Genomic DNA, 12869 nt, shown 5'->3' with positions numbered 1-12869 from the left:
AGTCAGCATATTGCCCCCAAGAATCTGCATCCTCGTTCTACCAATCTTGGAAGAATGGAGGGCTGAGTCAACCTTAAGCCCATCAGGATTGAACTCCAGACTGTGGGCAGAGGCAGCCTGCAATACTGCATTCAAACCACCGTACCACCAGAGTTCCATGTTTCTTGACACAGAACAGATTTTGCTTTTGATACTTGCATTGGATAATCTATTACTGTGAAAGTAGTTTTAATTATAGTCAATTTGCTTTACAAAAATTTGTACACTGGAATTTCTGTTTAAAGGAACTTTCTGAAAGAAAGTGATTGTCTTAAATAAATAACTATGTCTTTCTACAGCATTAGATCATAATTTTTCCCTTGTGGTTTTGGTTTTTTTTTTTTAAGGTGAGAATTGTCAAGTGAAAGATCCAAGATATAGTTATGTATATAACTTGTCACCACTTCGTGGGAATGATATTAAAGTCAGCACCGAAGAATATGACTACTACTTTAGAATTTGTGATAAATTAACAACGGGGCTTTGCAAACAACCTAACAACACTGCAGATGTTGTGTCATCGTGTCAAATTAAAAAACAAGAGCCACATGCTAAAAAAATAGCAGGTAAGGTCATTCTCAGATTGTTGCCTTGATTTGTTATCCAAGCAAATGTCTTCATGGAACTTTTCTTGAATCCCCACGTTTGATATTACTCTAGCTAACTTGAGATTGATTTGTAGTGGCTGCATAGTTCTGCTTCCACAGCCAGCAGTCCTCTGGGTATGCTAATAACTCCGTGTGATTACAATAGGCCAACTAAGATGAAACACTTTGCTGCTGATTGTTAATGTCCTTTCCCCCGTACCTTCACAGAATTTTAAATTCATCTGAAAGCACTGTGGAATTCTTAATTTCTGTGCATTTTTATAAATATGCAAATCTATACATGCAGTATATAAATGCATATACTTGTCAGTTTATGTATCTTAGGTATATGCTTTTATCTTTACCTCTTAAGTGATTTCTGTCCCCCCCACAATCACTCAGATATGGATAGCTATAGAAGTGGAATAAACAAAAATCTGTCCATATGTTTGTCCCCTTGTTGTGGAGATGCGGCTTGTGTGTTCTGTTAAGGTTGAGAGCTATGCTGGAAGTAAACTACCAAAAAGTATACCAGAAGGATCAGCCAAGCCAGACAAGTCTCAATGGAAGAGCCAGACTAAGAGTTTTCACAAGTGAATGTAGTTTGTGAATCCCAAAAGCTACAGTGATAATGGCCAGTTGTTATGACTTGTGGGAGTTGTGGTCCAAAGCAAAGACTGTGTGCCTCCAGATTACAGAGTAGTGGCAAACTGATAGAGGGGACTTTTGGAAAAGAGGAAAGACAAAGGCCCTAGAGAACTCTTTATGTTTATGTATTGTCTATGTCTGTAATGAACATATATGGTTTTGGCTTATCTTGGACAAATAATATGCAGGAATTAGTTTGTGTGATTGCTCAACTTAATGTAAAGACTAGCATTGGAAGTTTTGGTAGGGTGAAGTATTCTGGTGATTAAAACTAGATTGTTAAAACTTCCATTCCCTTCTCCCAGAAACATATCTATGTTAGTTGTTTGATACAAGTCTAAGAATCTTCTTCCAGCTAAGGATAGCTCATTCTCTCCACACATATACGCTTAGAAACTTTAAATTTTCAATAAGTTTCTCTTAATATTTTGTTATATACATTTTTGTAACTAGGTTTGCAGACTGAAAGACTGACATATGAAAATGGATTACTTAAGATAAACTACACTGGTGGGGACATATGTCACAAGGTGTATAGAAGATCAACAGCCATCTTTTTCTACTGTGATCCTAATCCTAATTTGCAGGTAAGGAGAGTTGGGTTTTTAGTTTGTTCCAAAATAATTAAATGTGGCTTGGCAGTTGTCTAACTTGGAAAGAGAAAGAAGCTCTGTATAGATCAACTATTCAAAAATTAAATGCAGTGAGAGATTAGAGTTGCATAATCCCGATGGCTGCTTGTTAGATAACATGTTTATTAAGGACAAAGATAGAAATTGAGTCCCCAAATGCAAATGAAGTTGCTAATGATCAAGGGCAATCCCCTTTTTTTATTTTTTTGCATTGTATCAGAAGGGCAAAATAATAAATATATGTAGTTTAATTTAATTTTAATTAAGTTTAAAGAAAATCATATGGAGCTTTTGTCCAGGCCTAACCCTAACTCTATCCATTGCTTTGCCCTGTGCAGTGCTTGTCTTAAAGAATTATCCTGCTTGAAGAACATAAAATATATATGTTCTTGCCATGTGACTCTCCTTTCTTTTTCATTAATTTTGTGCTGCAGTGGCTGTCACTTATTTATATATGTTCCAATTCTTTTATTGAAGAAGCCTAATAAATGGCATGGAAATTTTAAAAAAAATGATGAAATTGCAATAGCTTAAAGCAGCCATCTCCAACCTACAGCCCTCGAGCCACATATGGCCCTGAACAGCTAGCAATGCAGCCCCACAAGATCATAAACTTTTAACCTGATGCGTGTTGATATATATTAACTATATATTTATATGTGACCCAATTTAATTTATCTTCACTCAATACCGCCCAGGCAAGTTGAAACCTTAAGACACCCCTGGTTTAAAGGAAGAGGCTCTGTCAAAGGATTGGTTCATTTGATTATAGATTGCTAAGATGTTTTCAGTGGGAAGAGTCCAACCCACAATTCTGGCTTTGCTTCCTTTCTTCCACCCCAATAAATTTCAGTCTTGGAATTAGTCTCTTGTGCAAAAGAGTTTGAGGATGCATTTCCAAATGTCCATCCATGATTTAATATTTTTAGATCTGGTGCTGATGTGGTCTAGATCTAGAACTTGCAACAGGGTGTTTTTTTAATCTATTTCCATAGCCAGTATTTCTGAAGGAAACTGAGGATTGCACCTATATGTTTGAATGGCACACTCCTTTTGCCTGCCCACCTGCCAAATCTGTTGAATGCTCCTATAAGTAAGTTGTCTTTCCCCATGGTGTATTTAGGATTTTCTGTTCCATCAATCTATTGCTTAATCCATACCAGGTATAAGATTTGCTGTGACATTCTTCTGAAGTTTTAGTCATCTGTAACTATAGCCTTATTTGTACATGAGCAGCATTTCAATGCTGTCGAGGTAAATTGTGTGGTTTAATTCAAAGAAAAGAGGAATTAATTAAAGTAGTAATATTGAAAAATAGAGACAAATGCTAGTATACATTTAAGTATTTTCTTGCAATATTTTGATATGCCTGTCAGGGTTGTAGGTTAAGATTAATATTATAAAATTTCCCAATGTTCCTCTGCAGGCAGCTATGCCTGCCAAGAAACTGGGGACAATACTTAGGCTTGGGATCACAGTCTATTTTAGCCCTAGTGCTCCAGTGTGCAGTTTGGATGATGGAGAACACTGGATGTCAGCAGTTCATTAGAATTGCTTTATGTGATTAGAGAGGAATTCAAAAGAATTGTGCATACACTCAAAATTTATGTAAATACGATTGTTTTGAATATTTGACTTGGATTTTTGTAATAGAAGTTGTCTACATCTTGAATATATTTACTCTGTTCATTTATCATTAAATGTTTTTTTCCTTGCTTTGTAGAGATAGTGCTGGCAATTCCTATGATCTCTCTCCTCTGATCCAACAAAAGAAAAACTGGGAGGCTATTTCAAAGTCTAGCTCTTCACAGAAATACTATATCAATGTTTGTAGATCATTGGTACCTCATCTGGGAGCTGGTAAGAATTGGGGGAAGGGTATGCTATTTACTCAGAAGTTTTACAGGTGGTTTGGAAAAAAAATTTGCATGCTCCACCAGATTCTGAACAAAATAGTTCAGTTTCTTTGTGGTGAGTGATTTTGCTCAAGTTAAATCTAGCCTTTTATGCCTGATTTGCCATATATCTGTTGGTAAATAGGAAATATTCCCATCTGTGTAAATGAATAAAATTTCCTTATCAGTTATACAAATCTGGACAATGAAACAATGGACAGCAGATTGTAAGAGCTTGGTGCCACGCTATTGGGTCAAGCTAGGGCTTATTGGGTCATCTACAGTTGGGATTGGGATGGGATGGCTGCAGCTTTCTGGGAAGGCTACAGCTTTGTAGGAAAAAAAAAATTGGTTGCTGGGGCAGCTGATGCTCCCAGAGCTGTGACACCCCAAGAAGCCCCTGAGTCAAGTGGCTCCCTGGGGCTCTTCGCCGCACCACAAGGCAGAGTGCAGGGAAGCCAGAAGGGCAAAAATGGGAGAAAGGGGGATAGTTGAAGGGGAGGCATTCCTTTACCTTGGAAAAATTCAGGCTTAGGACTGGGAGAGACCAAGCCTAGAACGGCTTGGATATGGTAGGTCCTAGGCTAATGATGTCAATGGAGGGGTGGAAGGGCATAGCAGGATTGTTGTTGCTATTTGATGTAGTCATGTGACATTGCATTTTATGACTGCACCACTTAGTGATCTAAATTCTGGTCCAGATTACTGGTGTAACTCGAGGATTACCTGTATGCTGAGTCTTTATTAAGGGAAGTTGGAATGGAAAAAGAACGTGGTTTTAAAATCGGACAAAGAAACATCACTAGCTTGCACTATGCTGATGACATTACTCTGATAAATGAAAATGCAAAGGATTTGTAAGGTCTACTAATAAACGTTAAAAAGCAAAGAGAAAAAAGTGATCAAATTAAACATAAGGATAGAACAATAAATGCTAACAGGTAGAATGACCAGCTTTAAAATTAGCAATAAAGATACTGATACCTTCTGCCTTTTAGGTTCAACCATCAACAGTAAAGGAACAAGCAGTCAAGAAATACACCACAGACTAGCATTTGATATAGTAGCCATGAAGATTCTGGAAAAGACATTCCTTTGTTTAAATTTATTGGCCACTCGACTGCTTACCATTCAGGTGTGATGTGTCAGATCAGAATTGTGCAAGCCAGGGAGATAGACAGCTGGGTGGGTGGGGAATGTTGCAGTGGCCCTGCAGTTGGTTGTAAGGGCAAATGGCCAGCAGGACGCTGCAATGGAACCAGGTAGTAAGTAGATTTTGAAGGGTTCTCCATGACTACAAACAGTTGCTGAGCAATGATTTCATCTATATTACATCTTATCTATAATAAGGACTGTCTCATCTTGAAGTAAGCTTTATTTTTTTTTGCCAGATCCAGAATGTTTTTTTTTTAAAAAATGCTATTTCTTTAATGTACTCTTTCTGTGTGTGTATATATCCATACTAAAAAATTTTTTTTTGTTTTCTTACTGGGCTTTTTGTTTGTTTGTTTCCATATTTAGATTTTTGTCCCCCAGATGCAGCAGCCTGCCTAATGGATGGTTCTAAGTATATAAGCTTAGGTGAAGTGGCTGAGGGGCTGAGATGGGAAAATGGTATTTTTGTTCTTAAATATATAAATGGTGAGAAGTGTGAAGACCATATACGGAACAAATCTGCAGTCATCCATTTCAAATGTGATGAAAAGAAAGATGTAAGTATGTTTCATTGATTGAGGGCTTAACACTTCATAGGCTCCTATGAAAATAATGGTCATATAATTAGGATCCTAATTCTTATTTGGATCTCATTTTCATACATTTGCTTCTACATGGAATAAAATTCATCTTTTCGTTTCTTAGGAGGAAGCAGTTATTTAGCTATAGCTATTTGGGGTATGATAGCAAGAGAGCAGATAACCAGTATTGACTGTAGGGAAAAAAAACAAAGTAAAGTTTTCTGCTTCATAAAACTCTTATAAGTAATGATAAGCAAACTGGTATCTTCCAGAAATTTAGACCAGTGCTTCCAAAATTCCTGACCATTGGTTATACTGATGGAATAATGTTTCAAAGTGTGTGGAGATCATCTCCATACTTGTTTAAAATGTAAATTTATTAGCATCCAGTTAATCAATACTAGTCACATTTTTTATGTGACCACTGAAAAAAGATGAACTGATCCCAGCTTGCCATGTTTTCATTATTTTTCTTAGTAGAAAAGTTGTTTCTTGAATACTGAGAAAACCATTGTGTATCAGCTTTGCATGTACTCATATTCTCCTTTTTTTATCTGCCAGAATTCCAATCCAGAATTGGTAACAGCCCATATGGATTGTGAATACAATTTTATGTGGTATACAGCTGCTGCATGTCCTCTGAAAAGCAATATGCACAATAATTGCACTGTGTCTAACCCTCGTACAGGTAATATTTTTCTCTAAATGTGGGTTGACTAAATGTAACAAGTAAGTAGAAAAGAGGACTAGAGTTGACATCTAATACCATGGAAATGTCTCAGGGTATGGAACAAGCAATTCATGCTCGAAAATCCCCAGTGTTTTTTCAAATGTTAACTGAACTGAAGCAGTTTGCCCTGAAGGAATGGGCCATAATTCCCATATAGTAACACAAAATCCTGATGGCTAAATACCAAAAGTGTTTGGTTGTAGTTGTTGCAGCCAAAGAGAGAACAACTAGTTACTGAATCTAACAAAGCGATTTGTTTATTCTGTGGCATATTGCATGTTGGTTGCATTAATAAATTTGGGAGAGGTTCATTGTGGCCCATAGAAAGCTCTGACAACCTTCATTGACAAAGATAGACAAAAAGTTAAGAAATCCAAAAGGAAGCAAGTGCTTTTTCATAGAAGTAGACTCGGTTACCTTCCCATCTAGAAAAATTAGGCTTTTTTTAATCCTTTAATTCTGTTAGCATAATCTCCATAGTCCTCATTTTTACCAGCAAGGAAGTTGCCCTTTGGCCTCCATGCCCATATACCTCTTGGTATATTTCTTAGCTCCACTTTCTCTTCGTATTTGGTAAATGCTGCTTTCCTTTCCCCATATATTTTGTTGTGTAGTTTTTAGTTGAGAATATTTAGAACGATTGTTTGACTGATTTATGACAACAATACACATATTAATCAATATTCTCTTTTAATGAAGTGGATTACTGACGTCATTATTTTTATATATTAAAACCTTTTCCTTTTAACTTGATTGAGATGAATGTTCCTCATAAATAAGAATTCCTTTTATGGTAATGGTACTCATTTTTTTCTTCAAGTAATGAACTGATTACAGTTGTGCAAAATCTTCAGATATGTGCTTTATAAATTAGTGCTTCCTTGAAGCTACTTGCACTGCATTACAGCTACTGTTGTCTGAGAGCCAAGCAAAGGGATTGGAGCTGCAGCAATTACATGTTTAAATGTTGATTGATATATCTCTCTTTCTTACTTTTTTTAAAAAGACCTTGGAAATATTTGCTATTGTATCAGATTGCAGGAAAATATGCACACCATAATAATTTCAAAGGAAGCTTGCATAGAAGAAATGTGATGACCCGGAGTGTAACACAAACGTAACAAAATCCAAAACGTAAATAAATGTCCTTTAATGCCTCCAACTTGGCCCCGCTGTTCAATAATTCTCAGTTGGAGATAAAACTTCTTCAAAAATAGTCTTCAAAAGAAAGCAATACAGTCCGAACTTAATGAGCAGATAGAGGTGAAATAAAAAACTAAAACAAACTACAATGAATGAATTTCCACAATGGTCCGGGATAAGTAATTATCAACTTCAAGGAGATAACAAGGCACAGTCTGTTGGAAGGACGCCAGCCCAAAATAACATACACTTTGCTTCTGGCAACGCTGTGTTTTAACCATCTCTCTTATATACTATTCTCCCCAGCTGCAACCAATGAGGGGGATCATGGCTGCTTCCTCTCTCGTAAGCCAAGTTGTTGCCTTCTCCGTTCCTCCTGCGTGTCCTAGGATGCAGAGGGGATGGGCCTAGTTCTTCCTCTGACTGCCCAGTTGGCCTCTGCCCCTCCTGAGCCTTCTCCACAACCTCCAGAGCCACATCTCCACTCCCTGTCGGCTGTTCCTCCTCTCCCTCAGAGTCTGACTCTAACAACAGCATGACAAGAAAAGAGCAATACAGTCATTCACAATTGCAGCATTTGCAGCATCCTGTGGCTATGTGCTCACCATTTGTAATTTTCCCACAAAGCAAAGAGAATGGGGAAGCTGGCAGGAGGTTGCAAGTCACTATACCGAGTTGTTCCCACTCTTGCCGTTTTTTCCAACACCTGCCAACTTAATACCCCATAGTGCTTGTTTACACTTCTTCGTACCCATCCATGATGCCCACCTAATCTGCATACGTATCACCTGCCCCATCATAGCTCTTGACTTGCTTGCCTTGTTTCCTGCCTCTTTCCACTGATCCTTGTTTAACCACAGCGGTGTGGACTGGTGGGATTGCTGTCATCAAGTGATGAAGTCATGTGACGTCATGCTTTAAAACTGGATTGCTTTGTGATGGAAATTTCAGTCCTGTCATCATGACCTCTTATATCTGTATTCTGTACCATATTATTCTCTACCATATTACACTGGTAGAGAATAAAAGTCATACCACTATTATATGAAATTTGTATCTATTGTTTGACCACAGTATCAGGAAGGCTTTGGGTCTCATTCTGTGGACCTTATGCTTATTCTGAGACGAAAGCCATCACACCATATGCACTTATGTTTGTAGTTCATGTTAAAATTCTGTGGGTATTTATTTATATGCCACCTTTATTATTTTTATAAATAATAAGTCAAAAGTCCTGAATGAATGACTTTAATACTGGTTTTGAATTTTTGATGTCCTTCTACTGGAGTTAGCTTATTCAGCATCTTGATTGTTTTAATAAAAAAGTATTTTCCATAGTAACATTCTGTTTTTTCCCCTTTCCTTTTCTGTTTTCCTTCAGGTCATCTCTTTGACCTTAACCCTTTAAAGAGACAGGCTGGCTACACTGTCTTTGATTTTGTGAACCAGAGAATGCTCCAGTTGAGTGTGTGTGATGAACCTAAAACTTCATGTGGTGGAGATACTGGTAAGTTTTGACTTGAGATGCTGATATTAAAACCAGCTTCATGGGATAGAAAGAGATTGTTGTGATACTTTTTTTTCTTAAATCTATGTTACCATCAATATGTGATGTAACAGTAGTACATTTCAACAAAAATGTAGGACTGTATCTGGATAACGATGCGTGCTCTTCTCCTGAGGTAAGTTTTTGCTTCCTTCCCAGTATATCCAGTTTATCAGCCGTTCATACAATCTGTACAGCTAGATCTCGAATAGTGCATTAATGAATCCCACAAAATGGTCACATTATTTGAATTCACACTATTCAAAGAGATTTTTCTATGGGAAATAGGGTAATTGGTTTCAGCTCAATGGAAATAGGCAATTTTAAAATTTAATGTAATGTGTATATATTTTCTTCAAACCAAACCTTCCTTTTCTCCATCTTGCACAAAAGACAATTAGCTTCTAAAACCCCAATTGTGGCTGTGCATTCACTAGCCTCAACTGCATATATACAGCCTTGCATTAATTGAATTCTGACTTGCATTAAATGAGACCTGGTATCAGTTTATAAATTAACGCTAAATCAAATTTTGCACTATTCAAACTTGTACTAATTGTGAGCTGCCTGTAACTTAAAGATTATTGGATCATATGTATGCTTTATTTTACAAGCATGCACTATTATGCCATACTTAAACAGCCACTCACTATATTGTTTACAGTATGAGATACAAGACTGGTGGAGGAAAAAGGTGCATGTTCACTGCATATCATGCTGTAGAGTGGATCTGGTGAAGACACTATCCCATCTATCTGATGTTAAGTAACCTACATAGCCTCCTGCTGGGCATTGTAAGCCTTAATTGCCCACTTTATATTGAAGAAATAAGTATGAAAGAACAGAACAGTATTAGGATTATGCAATGAACCATTAAGCAACTTGATCCCAGTGCTGGAGAATAGATTAATAGTATTTTTAACCAAAATCATAAAAGCCTTTCTTGATGTATTAATAAAGTAGCATTTTCCCTACTAATCGTGTTGAACTTAATATTTCTTTTGTTAAAAAAAAAGGAAAAAGAAAAAAACCTCACTAGCATTGCTCTATTAATTCTCTTAATAGGAGTTTGCATCACAGGTAGCTATCAGCCATCAATTAATGCTGGACAACTAAACAAAGCATTAACCTATGAAGATGGGGTTTTGAAACTTGTGTACAAAGATGGCGAGTCCTGTCCTGCTGATCCGGCTCTGAAGTACATGAGCTATTTCACCTTTGTGTGCAGGTTGGATGCTGGGCCTGGCAGCCAGCCAGTTCTCATTTCATTTGATGAGAAAACATGCACTTATTTTTTCTCTTGGCATACTGTTTTAGCCTGTGAAGAAGAAAGAGTGGTAAGCAAATTGACTGTTTTATCAACTTAATTTTATCTAAAATGACCTGGTGTTGTTTAAGATTTTTAAAAAGTTTAAATCCTCTAGTTTGGGGGGAGAAGGTTGCAACATAATAGACAATACAGATTTATTGCACTCATTTGTGCTGTTTTGCAGGGCAGTTATTGAAGTAGAACAAGCTGTTCTTATTAAGCATAATAGAGGCAATATAGTGTTTATTAATTAAGATCACTTGAAATTTCTGTCAAAAAGCATTCAACTCTAGTAGAATGCAGACATAATACAACTAATGATTAACAACAGAAGCAAGTCATAGTGATTTTGAAAGATAGTTAAATTTCATCTTAGCCAGAGTAATTGGAGGAGGAGGAGCTAGAACAAATTCATTTACGAGGCTGAAGAAGAAAGCACAGAACCTCAGAACTAAGTCTCTGAATAGCACCATGTCTGCATTTAGTGTCTCTGCTGTAATTAGTATGTGCAGAACATTCCAGGCATAAAACTGCTGGTTTGGTGTATTCCATGTCCAAACCAAATACTCACATATGGGTATTGTTTGGTTCCACAGTCGGGCTATTTATTCTGGGCAGATGGGAAGTTTAAAAAAAAAAATCAAGGACAACGATGGCTGAAGAGGAGGAAGGAAAGGTGTCGGGAAGAATGGGGAGTCTAGAGATATGAGATATGCTGGGATATAAGCAACAGATTGAAGGGAGAGGGAGGAAGGAGATGAAGGGCAGGTGAGCTGATTTTATATGCCATGTTGGAACCTAAATGGCTGAAATAAGGGAATGGGAGGAAACAAGGGAAATAGCCATGGTAATGCCATGGTTGCCTAGTGGTTAGAATGCAGCATTTCAGGCTAACTCTGCCCACAGCCAGGAATTGAATCCCGACTGGCTCAAGGTTGACTTAGCCTTGCGTCCTTCTAAGATTGGTAAAGTGAGATCCCAGATTGTTGGGGGCAATATGTTAGCATTGTAAACTGCTCAAAGGGTGCTATAAAGCGTGATGCTGTGGCGTATAAGTCTAAGTGTTATTGCTATTTCTATGCCATGCTGAAAGCTGCTGAAAGTAAGTGGTGACATACATCAATTTTTCTCTTATTCACTCAATGCAGATTCATCTATAAACATTAACAGTCAAAACATTCTGGATTTCTTTCTCTCTTTTAATAATTTCATTAAAAGTTTGTAAAAAGATAAAAGCTAATACAATAATAAAAGAAAAAAATCAAGGGGAAATCTAAAAGTTAAGAAATTTAAAAAGATTTAAGGAATGCAAAGAAATGATTTCTAATTTTCTTAGCAGTTACATTTACAAGTTGGCTCTCTGTTGTTTTGTGCGGATCATTTCCTTATTTGGCTAGGCAACGTCTTCTGTGCTGCAAAGGAGCAGGGTTTGCTATCTGTTTATATATAGTAGCCTGCCCTGTCAGTATTGGTGATATTTTCTCCTTTATAGTTCCTTGATAATAGCAGTAATAAAACAAGACAACTCTTTTTTAAAAAAAAAATCTACTGTAATAAATCCCCCCCCCCCATTTTTATAAATGAAATGTTTATGTCCTTTTTTCTAATATGTTATCTATTACACAGCTCGTAATGGTTGTTTCTACTAATATGTGAATCTTTTCTCTCCCGCCCACAGGTAGACTGTTCAGTTACCAATGGCAGCAGAGTGATTGACCTTTCCCCTTTAATCCATTGGACAAGTGCTTATGAGATATTCGATGACTTTACTGATCAGAATCCAGATTTCTACATAAATATTTGCCAACCATTAAATTCTATCAAGGATGTCAGTTGTCCACCTGGAGTAGCTGTCTGCATGATTCCGCTTAGTGGCTCTCCTGTAGTAAGTAATATTATCAGCATGTATCAAATTGTCTTCTTTTTCACAACAGGATATTAGAATGAATACTTAATATACCATACCTAATAAGCTGATTTAGTAGAGTAATGTGTTATTTAAGAGCCCAGTTCTTTGGTGACTTCACATTCTCCAAACAATTATTTGGAAAAGCAATTTCAGCATTTGATATAGTATAAAGTATTGAAAAGAGGACAGAAAAATGTTATTTGTTCCTGTTTCACTTCAGGACACATCCACTGTTAAAAAATCATGCCCCAAATTTCAGGAAACATTTCAATTGTTTTTAAAGGGTTTTTGAATTTTAAGCAACATGTGTTCACATATCATGGCAAATCTCTTTAAAAATTGAGAAGATCTGCAACCTTGGGGCAAGTAAAGGTTATGCTTATTCATTAAAGTAGTCCAACTTTTTTCAGTCTTCTATACAGATAGAAAGAAATTTTTTGACTGCTTTAGGCAGCTGACTTCTTTAAAACTAATACGATTTTGAAAGCAGAACAAATCAAACCACTACTTTGAGAGTACTTAAAATATAGTTTCTGATTCTTTGGACATTTTGCGCTAAATGTATAGCAATTTCAAATAGTGGATTATATTGATCTTGCCTATGTTTTTAGCAGTATTAGTGTAAAGAGTACATCAGAACAAAATGTAATTGAAATCATATCTCTCATCATATCAGAAATACATTCACCATAAAA

At 36.7% G+C, this 12869-nt stretch overlaps 1 protein-coding gene across 1 annotated transcript in view; it reads left to right on the top strand.

Moving 5' to 3' along the window:
• Positions 1 to 12869, top strand: part of IGF2R (insulin like growth factor 2 receptor) — an 80562-nt gene that overhangs the window by 46541 nt on the left and 21152 nt on the right. The window contains exons 27-35 of the mRNA XM_026705083.2: positions 387 to 605; positions 1728 to 1861; positions 2902 to 2999; positions 3630 to 3766; positions 5323 to 5513; positions 6099 to 6225; positions 8792 to 8917; positions 10022 to 10293; positions 11944 to 12150. Coding sequence (XP_026560868.2) covers positions 387 to 605; positions 1728 to 1861; positions 2902 to 2999; positions 3630 to 3766; positions 5323 to 5513; positions 6099 to 6225; positions 8792 to 8917; positions 10022 to 10293; positions 11944 to 12150 — 1511 coding nt within the window. The remainder of the gene's footprint in view (positions 1 to 386; positions 606 to 1727; positions 1862 to 2901; positions 3000 to 3629; positions 3767 to 5322; positions 5514 to 6098; positions 6226 to 8791; positions 8918 to 10021; positions 10294 to 11943; positions 12151 to 12869) is intronic.

Source organism: Pseudonaja textilis, chromosome 1, assembly GCF_049901715.1.
Source record: "Pseudonaja textilis isolate UNSWEBS1 chromosome 1, rPseTex1.2, whole genome shotgun sequence".
NCBI classification, from domain to species: Eukaryota; Metazoa; Chordata; class Lepidosauria; order Squamata; family Elapidae; genus Pseudonaja; species Pseudonaja textilis.
The sequence above is the reverse complement of the archived record's forward strand: the minus strand, read 5'-3'. Positions and strand labels throughout refer to the sequence as shown.